At 42.3% G+C, this 24,515-nt stretch overlaps 2 protein-coding genes across 3 annotated transcripts in view; both read left to right on the forward strand.

Annotated features, from left to right (window-relative positions):
- Positions 1 to 4,245, forward strand: part of prpf8 (pre-mRNA processing factor 8) — a 47,263-nt gene extending 43,018 nt beyond the window's left edge. For both annotated transcript variants that reach the window (XM_056283047.1, XM_056283048.1), the window contains exons 42-43: positions 1,838 to 2,040; positions 3,530 to 4,245. In XM_056283047.1, the coding sequence (XP_056139022.1) occupies positions 1,838 to 2,040; positions 3,530 to 3,684 (358 nt within the window). In that variant the 3' untranslated portion in view covers positions 3,685 to 4,245. The remainder of the gene's footprint in view (positions 1 to 1,837; positions 2,041 to 3,529) is intronic.
- Positions 4,246 to 4,823: 578 nt separating this feature from the next.
- rilp (Rab interacting lysosomal protein) lies at positions 4,824 to 23,696 on the forward strand. Its single transcript, XM_056283311.1, has 8 exons — positions 4,824 to 5,498; positions 8,641 to 8,764; positions 17,329 to 17,450; positions 19,324 to 19,506; positions 19,817 to 19,986; positions 20,188 to 20,310; positions 20,604 to 20,690; positions 22,035 to 23,696. Exons 1-8 carry the CDS (start codon positions 5,160 to 5,162, stop codon positions 22,159 to 22,161), a joined length of 1,275 nt encoding a protein of 424 aa, XP_056139286.1. The 5' UTR covers positions 4,824 to 5,159; the 3' UTR covers positions 22,162 to 23,696.
- Positions 23,697 to 24,515: the final 819 nt, after the last annotated feature.

Here is a 24,515-nt window from a genome sequence, read left to right on the forward strand (position 1 = left end):
GCTCAGTGGTTGGCTGACAGGCCCAGTAGTATAAGAGATTAGTAGCAGACAGATGCACACACACACATACACAGAAGAAAAACCAGTGTTTTTCCTGCCATTTTAAGACTTTTTTTGCGCAGCGCCCAAGTAAATTGAACGGGAAATATGGGGGGAAGGGGTTAATATGCAGTGCTCAAGCTGAAAAAAGCTACCTTATAAAAATGTTTTGCCAGTCTGTGGATGTGCAGCCTCCTAGGTGCACCCTCGCACCTAGGAGGCTGACCAAGTCAATATGAACTTGCACTTATCAAAAAGAAAAGGTTTGCAATGCGACCATTTTGGTCTCACCCTTACTCTGTTTTTATTTTCATAATATAATAAAGCCAGGTAAACCGTTTACACTTGTGCATGCACTACTCACATCTATGGTTGACTCAGATCAGGCAGTGACAAGAATATGCAACACTTCCTCTTTTGACTGAAACCTAGAGGAAGTTTTTCCTTTATAACATTTGCATTTTTTGGATTATCAAAATTCTTTTAATAGCTTGATCATGTTGGTGCCCGATCTGAGTCAACTGTAGATGTGAGGGGCACATGCACGAGTGTTAATGGTTTACCCAGATTTATTATATTACGAAAATAAAGACAGAGGTTATTTTTGGTTCATCCAGTGTTCCTCCAGTTCTCCTGTGCTGAGATCAGCAGTGAATGATTTTAGTGACTTATGAAATATGATCGACTTTTCGTTTACTTTCAAGACTCATTCCCGAATACATAATGTTTTGACACTGCCATTGCCCGATATAAGTCAACCGTGCACATGCATGCGCGACTTATGGTTGACTCAAATCGGGCAGCGACAGAGAGCAGCGTTGGGTGAGCAAGCTAGAGCGTGAGTGAAGAGAGGGAGCGACGGGAGCAAGAACAAACTTTTTTCAAAGTTTTGAATCACCGCAACCACGAGAGGTTCTTGATCATACAGTCATAACTGTGCCCAAAAAATATTAGACTGATAGGCCCCGGTAGTATGCAAGATTAGCTGTGGAGAGATACACACGACCAAAGCAAGAGCAAGTTTAAAAAAAAAACAGATTTTGTTTACTCACAACTTACACCGTGTCCTAACTGGACTCGAGTGTCCGACTTTCTTGTCGCATTGGATGCTCTCTGTCCACACTGAAACTCATGTAAACAAGCCACATACCCATCAGCTGTGTGCTTGAGATCAGACTGGAGACGTCCCTTGTCCATAACACAATGCTTTTCAACCTGAGCGACAGCAAGCAGATAGTAGCAGGGTGTCTCCGACACAAGTTCAGCTCAAAGCAGTGCGTCGCTCACCACCAGTTGGGACATTGCAATAGAAAATAAAGCAATCAAACGGATTGTCGCTGATGCTTGCTCACATTGCATTCAGTTAGGACACAGCCTTACTTTGGTTGGAACCAAGTACAATTGACTGAATACAGAATTGTATTTACTTTTAGGCATTTGGAGTGTGGTTTTCAAGAAAGATGTATAGAAAAATGTAATCCATGCTTTGCCTCTTTGAGTTTTTTTTTTCTTCATTTATTTACATTCATATTATGAAATGAATTATTACATTTATATTTAGATGAAGTGTAGACTGTTTATGGATGATTTGCTTTTTGTAATTGTGATTGAAAAGGCACATGAGTTTCTCGTATCAGGTTTTTTATTAGCTGTACCCCATATAAAATCTCAATAAGAAGTGACAATGGCTTTTGTTGTGGGAAAAACAAGTGTGTACTACTTTTCAACTTGTATTTAAAATGTAGCATGTCGATTGGTGCAAGTGATGTCTAATGACGTGTTGAAACTGATCTTGCAGCTTCACCCCTGGCTCGTGTACACTGACAGCCTACAAGCTGACACCCAGTGGTTATGAGTGGGGTCGACAGAACACAGACAAGGGCAACAACCCCAAAGGCTACTTGCCATCCCACTATGAGAGGGTGCAAATGCTGTTGTCTGACCGCTTCCTGGGCTTTTTCATGGTGCCTGGCCAGGTGTCCTGGAACTACAACTTCATGGGTAAGTCACCATTTTATTTACTTCTCAAACATAAATGATATTCGTTCAGTAGTATTTTGCATTTGTTTTTTATTTATTTATAATTCATTCAGTTGTATTTTTTTTGATGAGCGATATGATGGCCTTATGTCCCTAATGAATGGATTTTGTAACAGCTGTCACATTTTTTTTCTCTTTCCAGTGTAGTTGTTGAGAAATAATCAATTGTATTGGTGTCACAGTATGTTACTTTGCTTTACAAGCTCAAGCTACTCATCTTTTATTGTCGTGTATAGTATTGTGGGTTTTTTTTTGGCAGCATATGACCTAAATGGATTCCTCCTGGTTTTTCCTCAACAGATTACTGCTGTAGTATCAGTTTTTCTAGGAACACTAGAGTATCAGATTTGGTTTCAACTAATAATGATTTTTTTGGTGGCGCAGTGGTGAGCACGGTCGCCTCACAGCAAGAAGGTCCTGGGTTCGAGCCCCGGGGTAGTCCAACCTTGGGGGTCGTCCCAGGTTATCCTCTGTGTGGAGTTTGCATGTTTTCGCTGTGTCTGTGTGGGTTTCCTCCTGGTGCTCCGGTTTCCTCCCACAGTCCAAAGACATGTGGGTCAGGTGAATCAGCCATACTAAATTGTCCCTAGGTATGAATGTGTGTGTGTGTGTGTGTGTGTGTGTGTGTGTGTGCGTGTGCACGCACACGTGAGCCCTGTGATGGCCTGGCGGCCCGTCCAAGGTGTCTCCTCGCCTGCCGCCCAATGACTGCTGGGATAGGCTCCAGCATCCCCCACTGTCGCAAAGACAACCGGATTGCTTTCCGTTTATTAGCAACCTGGCTACTGTCAAAAGCAAGAAACAACCGTAAGAATCCCAATTTGAACTAGAAACCCCGATCTCAGTACTACCATAAAGGCAGATTAAAACATCTGGTAGTATTAATAAGTATGCAGGTTGTGTTACTTACTGATGCAGTAGAAATAATACCAACTGAATGCCTGTTTGGAACCTTCACAAGTCCCAGAGCTCTCGCCATTGAGTGAATGCTCATCCAAGGCTCACTCTTGTTTTATCTCATCTTCTATCACTCTCCCTCTTCACCTTCTTCACCTCCTCCATCAACTGGGTTCTTTTTGTTTTGCCTGGTAGAGTTTCCACAGTTAACTTTGGTTGTTCACCATCCGCCATTGCCTATCCCACTACTGGATGGTTGATGCACTTCCTGTGCTGTAAATTGATTAGCCGGGAAAAATTGGTCCCAATGGCAGACAATTGCCTAGTGAAAGCGAGGCTTATAGAGAACCAATCTAAATGCAGATGGTGTCATTATTCTATAGCCATTACACTGTGCAATCAACATTTACTTCGTAATAAGTTAAAGCAAAAAAAAAAAAGGTGTCTACTTCCACTTTAAGCATTGGTTACTTAAGAAATTGCAGAAATCCACCAAAAATGCCAAATGTAAACAAGTTTAATTAACCATATTGATCATTTGTGTTGCCTGTAGGTGTGCGCCATGACCCCAACATGAAATATGACCTGCAGCTGTCCAACCCCAAGGAGTTCTACCATGAGGTCCACCGGCCCTCACACTTTCTCAACTTTGCCTCGTTGCAGGAGGGTGAGATCTACAATGCTGACCGTGAGGACATGTACGCCTGAGAAAGCAGACAACTGTTTTCCCATCACTCTGATAGTTCAACCTGAGTCGCATAAAGCCAGTCAGTTACTAAATGGTGTTTGGAAATGTCCATATAAACACTTGTAGTACTCTGCGTCTACCGTGGGATGTTTTCTACAAGTTTTATGTTCTGTTTTTTTATCTCCCACTCCCCCCCCATCAATTTTTGCTTTCTCTAGCTTGTTTTCAATCTGTCTCTTATATGAAAATGCATTTATTTAGATTGTTTCATGGCTTCTTGTGCAACCTGTCATATGTGCATTTTTGTGTAGTTTTATGAACCATTAAAGTGAACTAATTTTTTCCAAGATAATATGTTGTGCCCCATTTTCTCATAGAAAAACAATTATTTTTTTGTAGCTGAAGGTCTTTTTAATCTGAATAGTCAATACCCTCCTACTTTATCTTGTTACATCGTGTTCACGTCATTGTTTGATTTGAAACACAACGTCCTAAGGACAGGATGTTGTTTTGCTGTAAAGCTCCTTGAGGCAAATTTGTAATTTGTGATATTGGGCTATACAAATAAAATTGACTTGAAAGATGAACAGTTTTATAAACCTCTGTTAGTGTTAATATTGCTAAACGTTTGAGGTCAACTTTGCTTTTTTCAAGCCCACTGAGGCAAATTTGTGATAATGGGCAATACAAATGAATCGACGACTTTGTGTGTGTGTGTGTGTGTGTGGGGGGGGGTCGTTTATAAGATTGTTTCAAGTGCCCACCCCCTAGGACCCAAATGCGATTTGAAAATACACGAAATTGTTTATTGAGCTGTCTGAAGATTTTCATGGAAGTTACTTGATTTTCATATTTTAACAAATTCCCGGGCGGGGGGGGGGCTCTTCATTTGGCGTGTGTTCAGAGGAAAATCAATTGACATGTCTTCAGAGCAAATTAAATTTGCACGCCCTGTTGCACGCATTAGGGCACGGTCGACCTGGTAAACCGTGTGTGTATGTGTGGGTGTGTGGGCGTGCGTGCGTGCGTGCGCGCCTGCCTGCCTGTGTCCATGTGTTTTTGCGCGCGTGTGTTTGGTTCAGACTGTGGGGTCCTCGCATTACACTGGCCAGGGAAGTGGGAGGGTTTTCTCTGGTGATAAACAGTGAAGAGCGTCCCGTTCAGTCTTGTATTACACTACAACGTCTGGTACTCGGTGTCCCTTTTCTTACTCGGAGGCCCTCGCGTACACGTGCGGCGTCCGGTTGGAAGACTAAGTCAACCTTTGGCGTGTCTCCAGCGCGGATTTGACGACTTCGCTGTCCTTCAAATCATGCCACGCGATATCGTTTCGTCTCACATGGTCTTTCAAATCCTCGACATGTTTTCATGATCGCGGATTCATTTCGGTTCCGTCTCCCACCCGCGCCTCTACTTGCGAGTGACTGTCATGTCACGGTGGTCTTGGAACTTTTGAGGCGACTCTGTCCGACGAGGTGCAGACCCCAGAGAGACTATGGAGAGGACCGAGACAGACACGGAGCCCGTTAAATCGGAGAACTGTTTCGACCGTACATATTCGGCCTTGACAGTGGACGATGTGTACGCTATAGCCAAAACGGTTGGCGCGGAGGTGGAGAAACTCATTGACGGCTACGGCAAAGAGAGCGCCGTGGGGCTGGTGCCCAAGATAGTCAAAGTCCTGGAGCTGCTGGAGAGTTTCGCTTCGAGGAACCATGTCCTCAAACAGAGAGAAGAGGAGCTGCTGAAGGCTTTCGAGACTCTGCAGGTACAGCAGCAGAGGAAACGTGCGGGGAAAGACGGCGAGGAGGGAAACGGGAGCACTGAAACACGGGTGAGTGACATGGCAGCTTTTAATCCTCCAGCTCCGAACGAAAACGATCCACCGAGGAACGAGCAGACCCCGTGTTGTTATCGTATCTATACTGGAGAGGGTTAGTGTGCACTTCTGACGACCTCTTGTTTTGTGTGTTAGTTTTATTTATTTATTATACATGGTGTGGAGTAAAGTGAAATGTGGCCTGGCGTTATTTCTTCGGTAGTGCTTGTGTTGACAAATCCACCAGAAGAGCTGAACAGTTGTGTCAAATCCACAATGCCATTTCAGTGAAACGCTAATTTAACTTTACGAAATGGGGTATTGTTACTTCCGCGTTGACACCATGCTTTCCATGGTAGCCTGTAATGACGGCTGGACAGTGTTTCTATAAATTAGAGGGGTAAATAAACATATCAAGTACCCATAGCAGTGCATAATATCTGTATATATTTTTTCTTGTCTTTTTATACAGACTGTATAAAACATTTAACAGCTTAATAGAAAGAATGATGGTTTCAATTCCCACTTAAAATATTGTTGTTTTGTTTTATTAGTGCACCTACATTTATGTTAATTATAGGCATTAATATAAATAGCTAAATTTTTTTTCCTGTTTGGTTATAGTCAAGAAGGGCAGTACGGTGGCGCAGCGGGTAGGTAGCACGGTCCAGAGACATGGACTGTGGGAGGCAAAGTCAAAGTCAGGTGAATCGGCCTAAATTGTCCCTAGGTGTGAATGTGTCTGCCCTGTGCAGAGGTGGACAACCTGGCTTCAGAAAGTAAAAGTACTGCCACATATTTGTTCCACCCATACACTACACCAGCTGAATTTAATTAGCGCAACTCTTCAGCCAGTGAATGGCTAGAACAAATACATGGTCGGACCTTTACTTTCTGGTGGCCTGTCCAGGGTGTCTCCCCGCCTGCTACCCAATGATTGCTGGGATAGACTCCAGCATCCCGCGACCTGAATTCAGATAAGCGGCTTGGATAATGGCTGGCTATATTCAAGAATACAAAAGACGATATTTTTCCAAAATAGGGCAAAATAGTCTCGGATATGGCCAAGAAACAAATATGAAAGAAGAAAGTCACTTTGTCATTGTAGGTTACATCGAAATTGTAGGTTACAATGAAATTTGTTCTCTGCATTTAAACCATCCTATTGTATAGGAGCAGTGGGCAGCTGCAGCACCTGGGGACCAACTCCAGTTCTTCTTTCCATTGCATTGGTCAGGGGCACAGACAGGAGTATTAACCCTAACATGCATGTCTTTTTGATGGTGGGAGAAAACTGGAGCACCTGGAGGAAACCCAGATAGACACGGGGAGAACATGCAAACTTCACACAGAAAGGGCCTGGGATGGCCTGGGGTTTGAACCCTGGACCTTCTTGCTGTGAGGCAACAGTGCTAACCACTGGGCCACTGTGCTGCCCAAACATACAAATATGCAAACGTGTTGCCAAAGAGCAGCCCAATCTGATGTTATTTATAGTAACATATGGCTGTCACATGATGTCGATGGTTCAGTGTCCAGGACCCCAAACCCCCATTATGTTTTTCAATTTGGGAAAAAAAATGTTGACTCAAATAAAGTATGTGATTGACACAAGAAAAAGCTACCTACCAAATTTTTCACAATTTAAATGCTATCTTTTAATCACACACATATGAATTTTGAATCAATAATTCACTCCCAAAGAAGCTACTGTTAACAAGATGCTAACTGTTGACTGCCAGCAATTGTGTTTGCAAAATTGCTCTGGTGAGTAAATGACTGCTTTAAGATTCACATACCAATGCTACCATACGAGAGCATTTGACTCACAGGACAAAAGGGAACAAAGATCTTGTTTGGGGCGATAAGTTTTTTTTTTTTCAAATGGTTGAAATATAATTTATGGTGATTTTGGCACGTGAACCATCCATGTAGTTTATTTTGTCCTACAAAATGACAGTATGGCTGGGCCAGCTGATGTAACATTAAAGAACTGTGACAACACATTTTATATAAAATTCATTTTAAACATAACATTAGCAAAATCCTATTATTAAAAAGCTTTGACTATGATGCATTACAGATAAAGGCTTGCCTTGATCGAGTTTGCATGGTTGCAGGTTTCCTTTTCGTTTGTCATTTGTATTCATCATGTCATTTTTTTTCAAATGCCCGAGAAAAAAAAACATCGTTATTACTATTGCCTATTACTCGGCATATTTACTTATTTTGGTTATTTCTAAATATGTCACTTGACATATTTAGACCTGACATAATGTCAGGTGTTGTGGTGATGATTGCTGAGGGCCTAGGGATGTTGTGGGATCTGTAGTTCAACCTGTAGTACCTGTGAAGGGAAGTGCTCGTTCAATCAAGATGGCATGCTCTAATCCAGTGTTTCTCAACCGGGGGTCCGCGGACCCCTAGTGGTCCGTGGTGTAATTGCAAGGGGTACGTGAAAATAAAATATCTTTAAAAAAAGATCATATGACATTTATAGATATAGGATTATTTTACTCAAATGTGACTGAGACCTTTATCTACCTAAACTATAAAGGGTAACAGGACTTTTTTTTCTAATTACATCTGTTTCACAAGTGTAATTTATTGTATTTTAATAAGAGGTCTCGCTCCCGTTTGCATTGTTAAAAGTTACTGCATAAAAATTCTGTTGTTACATCTATCTGAAAGTTACTGAATACATATTCTGTTTTGTTACATATATATCTGAAAGTTACTGCATAATAATTCTGTTTTGTTATATCTAAGTTACAACTGAAAGCTCTTATTTTTGCCCCAAAGAGTGAATAAATGCTATAATGCAATTTAAAATGCAGTTTCTACTGTTTCTATCAAATTGCAACCCCCCTCCCCCAAGATCAGGTGGAGGGGTCCTCAGGGTAGATCAAAAATACGCAGGGGGTCCAGGACCCCAAAAAGGTTGAGAACCACTGCTCTAATCAACCCTCTTTTCCCCTGACGATTTTGTGCCTTCGCTCATCCTAGTTTATCGGCACAGCTAATAGTTACATACATCCATATTCTGTGTATTTCCAAACTTTATTCCAAATTTAGTCATTTAGTCTCTTAGTTATTTTGGACTGTGCCTCATCCTTCAGAGCGTAGTGATTGACAGCAGACCTGCTCTCTTAAGCAGGAGCTTCAGCATAAGGAGGAGCAATGGAGGAGGAGGTGTGAGGAGCTCCAGGCCCAGGTACAGCAGCTACAGCAGGACAGACAGGAGCTGCATAGTAGACTGAAGGGAAGCCATTGCCAGGAAGGTGGGTCCCAGAGTTATAGCCAAAAACACTTTGTGTCAGTCAAAAAAATCTGTGTGATTTTTGTGTTTTTGAAATCTTAAGTGATTCAAGCAAGCAAGGTGGCGCCATTGATGGCAGTCTTGGTACAGTGCTCTCTAGTACTTTCTCTGTTTTTGCTTATTCTCTGTGTGTCTGGTTACTCAAACCCAATTACTTTCACTCAAGAAAAACTGCTTAACATTAGGCAGTGAACTCCAGATAGTTTTTCACCAGTTTTCAAAACCTGGAAAGTTTTGGAGATCTCAGTTGGAGGAACAATGGCTTTCTGTCAGACATGGAGGCGATGCAGATAGGGGAAGCACACCGGTGAGTTGGTTAGGCTCCGTCAGCAGGGATTTTGATCTGTACTCCCAACGATTAACCTGGCGAATCTCCACTCCATGCCCAACAAAATGGACAAAGCTGTGTCTCCTCAACAGGATGATCAAGGACTTGGCATATTCTGCTGTCCTTTGTTTCACAGTAACCTGGCTCAGCAATCCACCTCCGACAGTGGATTACATCTGCCGGGCTTCCGCCTACACCGAGCAAATCACGTAACTGCTATCGGGTAAAGCGAAAGGCGGAGGAATTTACTTCTACATAAACGTAGGTTGGTGTACAGATGTCACAGTGTTAAGTAAATACTGCAGCCCAAACTTGGGGACATTGTTCATTAACTGCAAGCCATTTTTTCACTGCGGGAGTTTTCATCCTTCATCCTGGTCAGTGTTTACATCCCACCCCAGGCCAGCGTTAATGGTGCACTGCAAACCCTGGCCAACCAGATTATCATCAACCTTTATTTTAATAGGCAAGTTAATTAAGAGCAAACTCTTATTTACAATAACGGCCTATGTTGGGGGTAAGTGCCCCCTAGGGGAAGGGGTTGAGGAGTAAAATAAAAAAGAGGTAAAAACAAGGAATAGCAGTGACATGAAAGGCCAAGTACACAGATGTGGACATCACAATCAGTACAACAAAACATTCATAGTGGTCATACTTACGTGTGCAGAGGAACAAGGCTGACATATAGCAACAGGTAAGACATAGCACACACGTTCACGCACAGTAGAGCAGTAGCAGCAAATATGGAATAACCCAGGAGTTGGTTAATACACGTAAGCAGAGGTGGCAACATACGACACATCCAATGGCAACATGCAACACACACATAAAGCATTAATGGTATTGGCAGCATACAGTATCAGCAGGGTTAGACAGTGGACAGTTAATTACAGCAGACAGCACAATTAATGGGACAATATAGCAGGCAGTTAGGAGGCAAGCAGACATACAACTCAGGCAGTTAGGATATACAGTACATTTAGCGGCGATAAAGCAGACAGCAGGGGTGTAGCAACAGGTTATGACATACCGCACGTTTAGCACGGTTTAAAAAACAGACGGGGGGGCAGGTTAGGCTATGACATACAGGCAGAGTATAAAACAATCATGGGAGCAGGAGGACAGACAAACAGTAATGGTGGCAAGGAGTTGGCTCAGATAAAACAGCTGCAAGAGTGCACTAGTGTATTTGTTATGGTTTCCCTAAAGGAACGGACGGAGATGAATTTTTCCATATTCAGGACTGAATGACTACAGATTACCGGCTTGGAACAAAAACATAGTGATTCACGTTTCATAATCCTTGGAGACTAACAGAGCAAAATTAAACCACAAACTACTGAAATACAGACAGCATATTAATTGTCCCACCAGGGAAAATAACACACTGGGCCGCTGCTACACAATTCTTAAAGATGCATAATGCTCTGTCCCCTGGGCACCTTTGGGGCACTCTGATCACTGTTCATCTTGTTCCAGCCTATAGGCAGAAACTAAAATCTGTAAAGCCTGTGGTTAAAACAGTGACGATATTGACCCATGAAGCAATGCAGGAACTGCAAAACTGTTTTGACTGCACTGATTGGAGTGTATTTGAAGCTGCAACTGGAAACCTGGACGAACTAACCGACACTGTGACATCTTACATCAGCTTTTATAAAGACATGGGAGTGCCTACCAAGACCTTCTGCACATACAACAATAACAAGCCATGGTTCGCATCCAAACTAAGAAACTTCGGCAGGCCAAGCAGGATGCCTACAGTAGCGGGAATAGAGCCCTGTACAAGCAGGCTAGAAATTCACAGACAAAGGAGATCAGAGTGGCTAAAAGAAGCTTAACTGAAAAGCTGAAAAACAGGTTTTCAGCCCACAACCCTGTGTCAGTGTGAAGGGGCCTGCAAGACATCACAAACTAAAGAAGACCATCCCATCACTCCAGCCCAACAACAACCGCCCCATCACACCTCTGGCAACCCCCCCCCCCAATACTCAGGCTGCACTAAAGATACATGTAGAGCAGCGGTGGCTAACCATGTGTCATGGAGAGCCATGTGTATGCAGGTTTTCATTCCAACCTGACTCCACACCAGGTGATTTCACAGATACATTCTTCCTCTTTGGTTGAAGGGTTGCTAATCAGTAAAATCACCTGGTGTGGAGTCCGGCTGGAATGAAAACCTGCATACACATGGCTCTCCGTGGCACATGGTTAGCCACCCCTGGTGTAGAGGATGTGAACCGGTTTTTCCAGAGACAGAAGACCAGGAAAGCACCGGGTCTAGATGGTGTCTCCCCATCCTGTCTTAAAACCTGTGCTGACCAACTGGCTCCAATCTTCATGCAGATCTTCAACAGATCCCTGGATCTGTGGGAAGTCCCCTCCTGCTTCAAACACTCCACCATCATCCCAGTCCCCAAGAAACCCCCCATCACAGGACTGAATGACTACAGGCCTGTCACTCTGACATCTGTGGTCATGAAGTCTTTCGAACGACTGGTGTTGGCCCACCTGAAGAACGTCACAGGACATTTGATGGACCCCCAGCAGTTTACCTATCGGGCAAATAGGTCAGTGGATGATGCAGTCAACATGGGACTGCACTACATCCTGTAACACCTTGACTGCCCAGCAACATATGCAAGGATCCTGTTTGTGGACTTCAGCTTGGTGTTCAATGCCATCATTCCAGAAATCCTCTCCTCCAAACTCTCTCAGCTCATTGTATTCCCCACCATCTGTCAGTGGATCATCAACTTCCTGACAGGCAGGAAATATCAGGTGAGACTGGGGAAGTAACTTCTGTTATATGGACAGTTAGCACTGGTGGTCCCCATTGAAGTGTTCTCACCCCACTGCTCTTCACCTACACCAACAACTGCCCATCCAAGGACGCAGCTGTTAAACTACTGAGGTTTTCAGACGACACTATGGTGGGAGGTTGAGAAGCTGGTACTCTGGTGTAGTCAGAACAACTTGGAGCTGAATATGTTCAAGACTGGAGACAACAGTGGACTTTAGGGGATACCCCTCAGCACTGCTTCCCCTCACAATATCAAACAGCCCTATGTCAGCCATGGAGACCTTCAAGTTTTGGGGGACTACCATTTCCAAAGACCGGAAGTGGGAGACCAACATCAACTCCATCCTCAAAAAGACCCAGCAGAGGATGTTCTTTCTGTGGCAACTGAGGAAATGTGGTATGCCACAGGAGCTGTTGAGCCAGTTTTACACCGCAGTCATTAAATCTATCCTGTGCACATCCATCATGCTCTGATTCAGAGCAACAACAAAACAGGATAGGAACAGACTGCGGCGAACAGTTAGGACAGCAGAAAAAAACAAAACAAAAACATTGGCACTCCCCTGCTCACCCTGCAGGACTTGTACACCTCTAGAGCCCGGAGACGTGCGGGTAGCATCAGCAGAGACACCCCCCCCCCACACACCCCCAGGACACAGTCTGTTTGAAGTTCTACCCTCTGTCAAGCAATACAGAGCAATGGGCACCAAAACCACCAGACATAAAACAGTTCTTTCCCACAGCACATTTCTCTTATGAACACTTAACAGCATGGTGCAATAGTGGACACTTATTATGTAAATATGACATTTTGTAAACAGCCCCCTTTGGTCAAGATGTCTCACCTACGTATCTATGATGTGCACTACCTCTTTAAATCAGATGTGTAATACAAATGTACAATTGTAAATACACATACAACTGCTGTATACTGATTACAAATTATTACTGTTAATGTTATAATTATAACATATGTATATAATATAGTATATAATAATATAATAGATAATAGATAAATATATAGTATATATTTTTAGTATATAATATTATATAAGATATCCATCCATCCATTATCCAAACCGCTTATCCTGCTCTCAGGGTCGTGGGGATGCCGGAGTCCATCCCAGCAGTCATATAAGCATAATAAGTTATAAAGTTATATGTTAGTATATAATACAATATATATGCATATAATATTGCATATAATATACAGTATATATGCAACATAAGTTGTTATTTATTCAGCCATAACAAAACTATATAGTATTGACATACCTGTTGTGCATACATACTTAAATCTGGTATTCTATTTATTATTCCATTAATTTCTTTTGTTCATCTTTTTTTTGTTTGTTTTGTGTGAGTGATATAGTATATGCAAGTTCTAGAAGCTGCTGTAAACCAGAGTCAAATTCCTCATATGCATAAGCACACTTTGCCAATAAAGTTCATTCTGATTCTCTGAATCGATTCCATTAGCTGATTTTCATCCAAAGTATTTGCACACTCTTAGAAATAACCCTGCTCTCAGTGTCACCATATTATTTTGTTGCAAAACCACGGGGAATCTTCTTGACCCACATGGTCACTTCTCAAATAAATCAACATGTTCCTGGGTCAGTGTGGTATTTCCTGATAACACCAAAAGCTAAGATTCAGCAAAGCTAGGCTATTCTATCCTCATGGTTCACATCACCATCACATTACTACAGGACGGTTTCTATGCGATGGGGAATATCCGTGAGTACAAACCATCACGAGTGTTTCAAACAAGTTCAAATGAGGAGGAATGTTATTTCTGTACTTTTTAGGCACCATTTACCCTGACAATTACGCCACTCTCCACTCCACCTGGATTATTGAGCATGCATAAAGACATATTCAGTCAGATCTCTGTTTGAACGGTGGACTCAGCACATAGCACCAGGACGAATTTGAGGTGCAGATGGCATTGGAATCCAGTTCTTCTTCTTCTTCTTCTTCTTCTTCTTCTTCTTCTTCTTCTTCTTCAAGGCCTCCTCATTAGCAGCGAGGGTTGCCAGCACCATCTGGATGACATACTTGCCAAACAAGTCTCCTCCAGTTCTTTCTGTCCTGAGCTGATCTTTTTGTCTCCAATATTTTCAGAGTAAGCCATTCTTTGATGTCATTATGATACTGCCTTTTTGTCGGCCTCTCGCACTTTGCGAGAGGCCGACAAATTGCTGTCTTTGTTAATTTACTTCCCCCTTGACGACAGGTATGCCCAAAGAATGATAGCTTTCTTTTCATTATATGTGCCATTAGGCCTCTTTTTGTTCCTAATTCATTTAAGGATGCTCACATTCGTTCGTTTCTCTGTCCAACTTATTCAACGCATCCTTTGATAAAGCCACATTTCTGCAGCCTCAGTCCTGTTTACCATCGCTTTCTTCAATGTCCAACTTTCAGCTTCATATGACAACACTGGCCAGACGAGTGCTTTAAGTAGACTGACTTTCACTTCATCTTTCCATATTTGTACCATCTCCATCATACTTTTCTTCGCTAGGGTAATTCTGATTTTTATGTCATCTACAGTCACCGTCATTTTTCGTAACTGATCCCAAGTATTTTAAGTTCTCTAGGTGTTCTACATCTTGTCCATCTACTGAGATTGCAAAATCTGATTCACCCACTTTCATGCACTGTCTTTTTCACATTCAAACTGAGCAACCTCTTTTGCCCTGCCTCATTTACTCGACTCAACATTTTGTTTGGATCTTGCTGTCCATCAGCTGCTAGTACCATGTCATCTGCAAATCTAAGATTGCTTATCTTATAACCACCTATGCTCACTCCATATTCATCTCTATCTCCCTCATGCATCACTTGTTCTGTATATAGTGTGAATAAGCATGGTGATACAATGCAACCTTGACGTACACCCTTCTGTATTGGAAAAGCTTCTGTGTTCTCACCATTCCAGCTCATCACTGTTATCTGGCCAATATATAGACTTTGAAGCAGCGCAACGAGGTGTCTAGGGAAACCCATTTCCAGCATGCTGTTAAAGAGCTGTGTGTGGCTTACTGAATCAAATGCCTTTGAATAATCAATGAAAATCAGCATTACCTTATTATCTGTGTTGGATACCTTTTCAATTAGTGTTTGCAGTGTTACCAGCATTTCTGCACACCCTCTTCCTTGTCTGTTACCTGCTTGCTCATCTGACATCTCTGATTCCATCTTGTTTATCATTCTGTTCAACAAGATGGGTGGCATGATTTTACTTGCGTGACTAATGAGGCTTATTGTGCAATAGTTTGCACAGTCTTTGCTGCATCCAGATTTGAAAATTGTGACAAATTCCTGTGTTCTCCAGTCTTTTGGCCATTCACATGAACTCCAGATTTTGTAAACCAGCTGGTGTAGTGCTACTATAGCTGCTTGACCACTGTTTTTCAGAAGCTCTGCCGGTATTCCATTAATGCCTGTTGCCTTGTTAGTTTTTAAATTGGTGATGGCTTTTTCCACCTCAGGAAGAAGTGGAACCGGCTCTGATTCATTAACATTTATACATTTGAGAGGGGTCTCTCCATCAGGTTTTTTTAAACAAATTAGTTCTATATTCTTTCCATTAGTTCAGTGTCTCACTGGGTTCAGTCAGCACCTTGCCATCCTTATCCTTTATGCATGCCTGATGAGGTTTGAAAACTTGTTTTCACTGCTTTGACTTTCTCAAAGAGTTCTTTTGTTTTTCCTTCTCTATCAGATTCATCTATCTTCAAACATTCTTCTTTTAGCCAGGTGTTTTTATCCTCTCTAAGCTTCCTCTGTGTCTCTGCAGCCAGAGAATGATATAATACTTTATTATTGCTCTGCCATGCCAGACGTCTTTCTTCAACGAGTTTTAAGGTCTCTTTGCTAATCCATGTTTTCCGTTCTTTGCGTGGTCTTCCTCCCAAAGTTTACCTTGCTGTTACATGCCATGCCTCTTTCATGCTAGACCACAACTCTTCAGGAGTTGCCTGTTCCTGGGTCTCTGACAATAAAGCTTCAAAACGGTTCTGTGTTTCAATCTTGAACTTTGCTTTGGTATCTTCAGATTTTAACTGAGTTAAATCATACCTGATGGGTGGCTTTTGGTTCCTTTTCTTGAGCAGTCTGAGTCGAAGTCTAGCCACCACCAGAATGTGGTCTATGTCACAATCGGCTCCTGGTCTAGACTTGGCGTCCAAAACAAATGACCTCCATTTTCTAGGAATAGCGATATAGTCTATCTGATTCCGGTATTCTACATTAGGAGATACCCAAGTACATCTTCTTCTTATGTGATGCTGAAACATTGTGTTAGTGAGAATAAGCTCATTTGCTTCACAGAATTCTGCTAAATGTTCATCATTTCATTGCGGTCTCCAAGTCCAAACGTTCCTGTACCATATTCTGCTCCTTGCTTTTTTCCAACTTTGGCGTTGAAGTCCCCCATTATCACAATAAGTTCGCTTTTCTTGATGGAGTCATACACAGATTGCAACTGCTCATAAAATTCTTCAGTTTCAGTGTCTGAATGTGTCGAGGTTGGTGCATATATTTGCACAATTGTTGTAATGAATGGTTTAGTGTTGATTCTGCATAGTACAGTTCAATTTGAGACTGTGTTGTAACTTAGTAGACATTTTCTTGCTTCTCCCAGCAACATGATTGCAACACCATTTTGTCTTTTTGTTCCTCCACTGTACACTATAGTGCTTGACTCTGTAGTGAAATGCCCATCACCAGTCCACCTTACCTCACTCAGTCCTATTATCTCTAACTCCAGCCTTTCAACTACCCTTCAAGTAGCAGCAACTTTCCCATGCTTTTCATAGTCCTCACATTCCAGGTTCCAATTTTAATTATTTTTCTCCATAAGCTGATGCTCCTTCCTTCATCTCCCAGTGTATCAGCCGCTATGCTGCCATTTGGGTTTGGCATAGAAGCATCATTGCGCAAGTGACTACTAGAGGGTTTATCAGCTTCAGCCCCAGTAGTTGATTTGACACTTTCAGACCTGGGGTCTCACCTGCTAGTGCCATAGCGGATACTTGTTTGGTTTTCATTTCATCTAATTATGTGAAGGCTAGTTGTTTGATACTCAGTAGTGTCTCAGGTGTATGCAGTATACTCTAGATTGGAGGCATACACAGAGAGCAGACAATTGTTCATAAGTATACACCTTGTGCAAAGGAAGAAGAGTTGGAAAAAGTATTACTTGTTTATTAGCTCGGTGATTTTCTTCCTTTTTTGGATTGGCTAGCCATTGGCGGAGGACATATATTTGAGGTTTATGTTGTGTGTGTGTGTGTGCGTGTGCGTGTGCGCGTGTGCGTGTGTGTGTGTGTGTGTGTGTGTGTGTGTGTGTGTGTGTGTGTGTGTGTGTGTGCTGATATGTCAGACCGTGTCCAGCGGCAGGAGAGAGAGGTGATGCTGAAGCTGAAGGAGGTGGTGGACAAGCAGAGGGATGAGCTCAGAGCCAAAGTCCAGGAGATAGCGACCTTTTCCAAGGAGGTGGAAGCGGTAAGGAGACACAAACACTGGGCTGCTTCAGATGTAAAAGCACCTGCAGGCTCACAGACATATAAATACATGCAGGAATATGGAGAAAGGTACCCACCCACATATAGTTAGTATGTGTGTATTATACAGAAGTTAGTGTTTGTCAAATCCATTAATTTGGTATAGATAATTTGCTTTATTTAGCTCAAAAATCTGTACTGTCTTTCAACCTACCTAGCACAGAACTCAAGACCTGTAGACGGGATAGGGACTCAGCCGATAGGAAGCTGTAGCCTTTGATGGCCTGGAGACCGTGAACGTGCAAACACACACATGCACACATGCCCACACATTATGACCTAAATTAAGAAGGTTAGTGCTATATTATTAGGTCATCCTTGTCGACTTGCTTTACACAGAGAGCTGGACTCTTTATTTCTTACAAGAAGAGATTTCCAATTCTCTTATGCATACACATATATCTCTGGAGCAGTTGCATACACATGAATGTTTTACATTCAAGAAATGAAAAACACTGGTTGTATCCATGATACATATGTATAATTTGTCACCCCATCCAGTTCAAGGAGTTAAACCTTGTTATAGCCTGAGCCGCACCTTGGAGTTTGGACAAGTTTTGGCAGTGGCTTTACTCGCCTACTCATAACTGCAGGGAGAGAGAGTGAATGAGTGAGTGAGTGAGTGTGTGTGTGTGTGTGTGTGTGTGTGTGTGTGTGTATACAAAGTATGGATTCAAACTGTAGCCAATACTGGGTGTGTATGTGTTTATGCTTTTGTGCGTTTCTCCTAAATCATGTGACCTGAATGAATGATGGAATGTTGGAAAACAGGTCATGGACTGTGAGGCTTGTTTCCCTGCTGCTGTGATGGATACTCAGCGGTTGCTCTTTTTTAACCTCCTCCTGCATGAATGCTGCTCTTGTACTTAATGTCTGTAGCCTCCCTGCTCCTCCTCCTAATTAGGTCTGAATCCCAAGAATGAAAGAGTCATTTTACGCTAATCTGATACTGATATTGCTATTACACATGTATAATTCCTGCACTCAGGCCAGCAAACTTGGTATGCTGTTTGGAGACGACCTTGATTCAGTCCTAGTTGCAAACATTGATATTTTTGTTTGCCAGTCTACCAAGTGTATTTATACCAGCTGCAGGTAGGGGAGAGTGGAAGCTCAGACTCTGTGTGTTCAGGCACATTTGACTTGAACTTTTCTTTTTCCAGTGGAATAACTATTAGGGCTGTCATGAGTAAGCAAGTAACTCAATTAACTTGATTAACTCAACTCAATTACAAAGATCCTCAATTACAATCGGCTGCCTCAAAGCTTGGTTTCATATGTCTGAACATGCCTAGGTATGACTGTGTAGGGCGGCAAAGTGCTCAGACCTTGCACATCGATCACGTAGCAGATTATTTGAGCAGAAAAAAATGGAGGAAAGCAAAGGCAGGAGCCCAAAAAAACGACAGAAAATGTCCAAGATTTGAGACCATTTTCAATTAAAACGCAAAGAAGATGCAGTGGTCTCCAAGCATTGCAAAACTGAACTGTTTTACCATAACAACACAACAACACAAGGTCCATACTTACGCACATTAATCGAAAGCATCATGTTCATGGACCAGAAACAAAAAAGCATATCACAAAGAGGGAGATATCACATTGCGTTGGACAACAGGGGAAAACCACAGTGTAAATCGTAGGCCAGAGTGATTCTTACATTGCATTGCTGCTCTTAGATATTTCTCAGCATAATCAATGGCTTGATTACCAAAAGAGTCATTAGTGACAGCCATAATAGCGACTGCTCACGACTACCCGTGATTAGTCTTGAGTGTCAATTCTAATCGTTGCGTGTGTTTGTGTGCTTGCAGCTCCAGGAGCAGCTGGAGCGCTTCATGAAGATGAACGGGGAGTTGCGCCACAAGCAGAGTGTGCTTGAGGCCCAACTGAAGAGCACCGTGGAGAGGAAGGCTGACATGGAGGCTGACCTCAGAGAGAAACACAAGCAGATAGAACGACTTCAGGCACAGATGGACAAAGCCGTTGGCAGCCCTGTAAGGAGGGCATTCTGTGTGTGTGTGTGTGTGTGTGTGTGTGTGATGAAAACAACTGAATTTTTCTGCTTCCCAAATTAAGATTTCACCTGAGTAAATAAATTACTCGGCTGATCACTGAACTTCTTGTTTAGAGCAAATACCTACACAAACTTGTCATATTAAAAGACCAACTACATATAAAAACTATCTTTCTTCTCGCATGATATCCTCTGACCGGTTCGGAAAAGTTTTGTTTTACACGGTAATTTACAGCGATTTACGGTTGAATTAGAATGGAGCCCAGACCTGCCATCTTCTCTCCCCTCAGTCCAATCCATGTCAGACGTTTTCAGAGAGAACTGAAAATCTGGCAGTGAAGAAGAAGGATCAGGATCAGCCGTGCTTCACTAAGAAGGAGGTGCGTGACATGCTGTTTGAGAGGAATGAGCTCAAGGCCAACCTTTTCCTAGTTCAGGAGGAGCTCAAGTACTACCAGAGGTGGGTGTGAAAGAATAGCAGTGGGGGAGAGAGGGGTCAGGGGCATAGGGGTAAAGGTTTAGCAAGGACACCATTGCGCAGAGCGCAATGGTGTCCTTGTCAGGGATTAAGAAATATCGAAAAGGGGAGTCTCAGTGCGGTACTTTTCTTTATTTTAAGCAATGGTTTATACTGTCCTGTATGCATGCATTTCATCCCCAGGGAGATCCTGAATGATGAGCGGTGTCCAGGCTTTCTTTTAAATGCTGTCCGCTCTACAATTAAGAAACGGAGAACTCTTATCAAGGCCAAGATGCTGGGCATTCCTGTAGATGAATGCAGCAGGTCTGTCTCTTTTTAGTTATTCTCTCTCTCTTTGCCTCTCTCTCTCTCTCTCTCTCTCTCTCTCTCTCTCTCTCTCTCTCTCTCTCTCTCCCTCTCTCTCTCACACACACACAAAATAAAACAGCTTTCAGAGAAACAGGAACTGCTTTCCCCACTTGGATACTAAAAAGCACTTCTTCTCACTTTCTGTTGTTCTTTTTCTCATTTTCTCTCTCCCCTCAGGCACACAGCTATAAACTCACATATATTTTGACAGTTTCATGGTTTTGATGTGCCTATTTTTTCCTGTCCAGTGACGAGGAGGATAAGGGGCCTCTGTTTGAGCAGACAGAAACAGACAGCAGTGAGGAAAAACCAGCCGAGTCTCGCATTAGAAACCTGTGAGTCCAACATTCAACGTCAGCTGTAGCACTAGTTTCAGCAGTATAAAAGCAGTGCCAGCCTTTTAGATAGGGCACATACAATGTTGTGATTTTTCCATGTTGGAAGCAAACAAGATTTTTGCGGTGGCAGCTTTCCATTTTTTCCTTTTGGATTTTTCGTCAGTGGCTACTGTTTTTATAGTATCAGCTCTGTTATGGGTCCACTGCAGTTGGAATGCTTAGATGGTTATGCACTTTACTCTTTATATGACTCATTTATAGTCTTAATATGACTATTTGCCAAGTAGTTTTGTGTTTGTGTAATGTATGATGACATTTTTAAATGTCATGTTTGTTTTTTTTCCCCTAGTAAAGGTGTAGTAACCCAGTACTGCGTGTAGTAACCCAGTACTGCTGAGACAACACGGGAGAATCACTGGCTTGTTTTGCACTCAATCTGGCATGCACAAATTAAGCTCTGCCAAACTTTGTGCAATCAAACCCCTCCTTACAAGTTCTCTCATAAGCTCGAGCAGCAGAGAGAATCTTTGTTGGTCAGGCTGCTTTGTCTGCCAAATACCCTGGACTCCAGTATGACATTAATGAATCATTCCAAGAAAGATCAAGGCTGGGCTTGCATTTCGCCACATGGACTTCAGCAGCCTAAAATTTGATACAGGTAAAATGGAGAGATTTGTTAAAGGGAAGATGAAAAGATTGTAGAGATGGCAGCCCGCTAGATCTGTATGACCAGGTCTGAAAATGCAACTTTTGGATTCCTTTCAATGGACACTGATGGCTTTATTTGAGAAAGAGACATTTTACTTGTTATTTCATTTGAGACAGAGACCTTCAAAAGCACAGAGAGGATTATTGTCCCATACTATTGCCTTCAGCTCCTCTGCCATATGCAAATCTAAACCTGGTTTTGGGATCTATCATACCGTGTTTGATTGGACCCACTTCGGTGTTTCCTCTGTACCTTAGCACTGTTGCAATACTGTAATAAGGACATTGCCAAAGAAAAAAACAAAAATATCCTTTAGCCTAATATCCTCTCACTTAAAATCAAATAGAAGACCGATGTTCAAAGTGATAGCTTTTATAATTTTAGTAGTTAGTATGATGTGCAAACTGTTCAGTCGCCACATTGAATCATTCACCTGCAAACATCAGCGCTACAAAACAAGTGGATGCACAGTGTTACAGGGATCACGTGTTAGTGTTCAGTCTGTCGATTTCACTCTGCTGTCACTGCCTTTGACCTCAGCTCTGTGTTTATTTATCCCAGACTATATTTAGTTCTGAGCCTTAACAGTAGACCTGACCTCATACCTGTCTTATATCCTCTGCTGGCTGCAGCTTTGGTTTCTTGACGCGGTCTGGCAACAGCCGGAACCCCAACTACATGAGCCACTCGGCCTCCAGCTGGGAGATCATCGGAGACTCGGAGGCAAGCAGGGAGACCGAGCCCCAACCACCTTTCTGAGCCCACCACCTGACCAGGGAGCCCTTCCTGAACCCTCATGTTTCCACTGCAAACCTATGTCATCTCAACATTGTCCTTTAAAAAGGCCAACATTTCAGCTTTCTTTGACCTTCTTTGAACTTTTCGACATGTATCATAGATTTTTTTTTTGTCTGCCTGGAAAAAGTTTTTAAGGATATGGTGGGTTCTTGATTATTTCACTGCAGCCCAAGGGTATCCCAGCCAACATTAACACACAAATCACTGTATTTGTGTGAAAAAGTTTGCTCTTTTAAACAGGTTCTGCACTTCACACTTCAAAACAATCCCTTTTCTTGTCTCTTTACTCTTTATTTTTGTCATACTCTATTTTATTTCCTCTTTTTATTCAATTTCATTCTGTTTTACCCACGTTTCTCTGTCAGGTTTGATTAAGAACAGGAACACTGGTCAGTTATATGCTGTGTTTACTAATATAAACACACAGTTTCTGTGATTTCAAGTTTTGAGCCAAAACAAAGTTCTCCATTTGTCAGACTGACACCAAAATGTTATTCTCTGTTGTAAGGAGGTTCTTTATCTTAGATCTTATGTATCTATCATATATATCGTTTTGAATTCTGGAAGAGTTAGAAATAATAGGATATTTGATTAGCAGTATTGTCAGGTTTTTTTTTAAACCAAAGGTAATACCGAATTGAAAATGTAATTGTGGAAAGAAACTCGTGAAGTACACTAGTTTGCCACAAGAGGTCCCTGTCTCATTCTAACTTTTATCACCATGAACTTGTCAAGCATTTAACTTTTAACATTTACCTGAATTGAGGTATTTTTTGTGACATACCTTTGAATGAACATCTTTTTTTCAGAACTAAATGCAGCACTTTATGACAAAAAAATAAGCTTGCACTCTATTACCAGTCTAGTCTTCCATAGTACATGTGGATGTGCAAGCATTAATGTATTGCTTGTATCTTTCGGTAATATTTTATTTTCTCAGACTGCAGCAATTCCTGTGCGGAGGATTTGCCAGGCATGGCTGCGATAGCGATACCATAACAGTGCATGTGTTTGAGTGCATGCTAGTGTGTGCACATTTGTTTGGGCTGGGGAACCAGTCGGAGGAAATGTGTGTTTCCACTGGGGAAATAAGAAATGGTGTGCGTGTTTTCTCCTCCATGCCCTTGTAAACAAAGAGTTGTCACTCACACACACACGCACACACACACACACTTCTGACCCTTCTGCCCCCTTGGAAGTTTGGTTATGGAGGTACATGCACACCTTCAAGGTGTACAGGCCTCAGGCATTCAGTGCGTTCTGGGAGGCAATGTATGTCCTTCCTATCTGACCCTATTTTCCTGCAATACCAACATGTTTGTTTTTGCAAGTGCTTCTTTTTTTGAATGGAAAGGCATTTTGCAGACAAAATCAGAATAAAGATGTCAGTCGAATGTAACTGAATTTTTCTGAACGTGCCATTAGGGAAAGAAAAGTATCAATGCCTGTGGTTTATATGGTGTTTGCTTAAAATAAAGAAAAGTACCGCACTGAGACTCCCCTTTTCGATATTTCTTAATCCCTGACAACCAGCTGGTGTGTTTTTTAACCTTTTTTTTTTAATCCAAGGGAAATGCACACCGTACGTCTTATTGGTAAAACCCAGCTTCAGTTGCTGTCTCCAAGTTCATTTACAGTTGGCCACAGAACAACTCAACCAGAGCAACTTGGTGGTTAGCAGTTCTCTTTTAGTTCATCCCCACCCCCCCAAAAAAAGATATTACAAAGAAAAGTTGTTGACGCAAGCCCGCTTTCATTTTTTCTTTAGGCTGTTATAGTCGTCTAGTTGTCTGTTCAAATTCCCTCACCAGCTTGACAACCATCCATCCATCCATCCATCCATTATCCAAGCCGCTTATCTCAATTAGGGTCACGGGATGCTGAAGCCTATCCCAGCAGTCATTGGGCGGCAGGAGGGGAAACACCTTGGACAGGCTGCCAGGCCATCACAAGGCTGGCTTGACAACCAGCTGCAGGGTAACCATCACTGCACTACATGTTTGACTATATTCTACACCAATCAGCCAAAAAATTAAAATCACCTGCGTAATTATTGTGTTAGGTCCCCCTCATGCCACCAAAACAGCAATGACCCGTCGAGGCATAGACTCCACAAGACCTCTGAATGTGTCACCCATTGTGCTGAGGTAGTGCCAATAGACCTGCTGATGAAGGATGCAGGGAGTGAGAGGAAGTGTTAGACTGAAGGAGGTCTGTGAGATAAGCAGGGGCTAGATTGTGAAGAGCTTTGAATCTTAATAATACAATTTTAAAGTTAATCTGCTGTGACACAGGAAGACGTAATTGAATCAGAA

The sequence above is a fragment of the Lampris incognitus genome, chromosome 7 (assembly GCF_029633865.1).
Source record: "Lampris incognitus isolate fLamInc1 chromosome 7, fLamInc1.hap2, whole genome shotgun sequence".
In the NCBI taxonomy this organism is placed as follows: Eukaryota; Metazoa; Chordata; class Actinopteri; order Lampriformes; family Lampridae; genus Lampris; species Lampris incognitus.

Excerpts from the sequence above, each read along its gene's own strand:
- rilp (XM_056283311.1), top strand. The coding sequence starts at position 5,160 with ATGGAGAGGACCGAGACAGACACGGAGCCCGTTAAATCGGAGAACTGT. Across the intron at positions 17,451-19,323 it reads TTTCCAAGGAGGTGGAAGCG|CTCCAGGAGCAGCTGGAGCG; the intron begins GTAAGGAGACAC and ends GTGTGCTTGCAG. Across the intron at positions 20,691-22,034 it reads GAGTCTCGCATTAGAAACCT|CTTTGGTTTCTTGACGCGGT; the intron begins GTGAGTCCAACA and ends TGCTGGCTGCAG.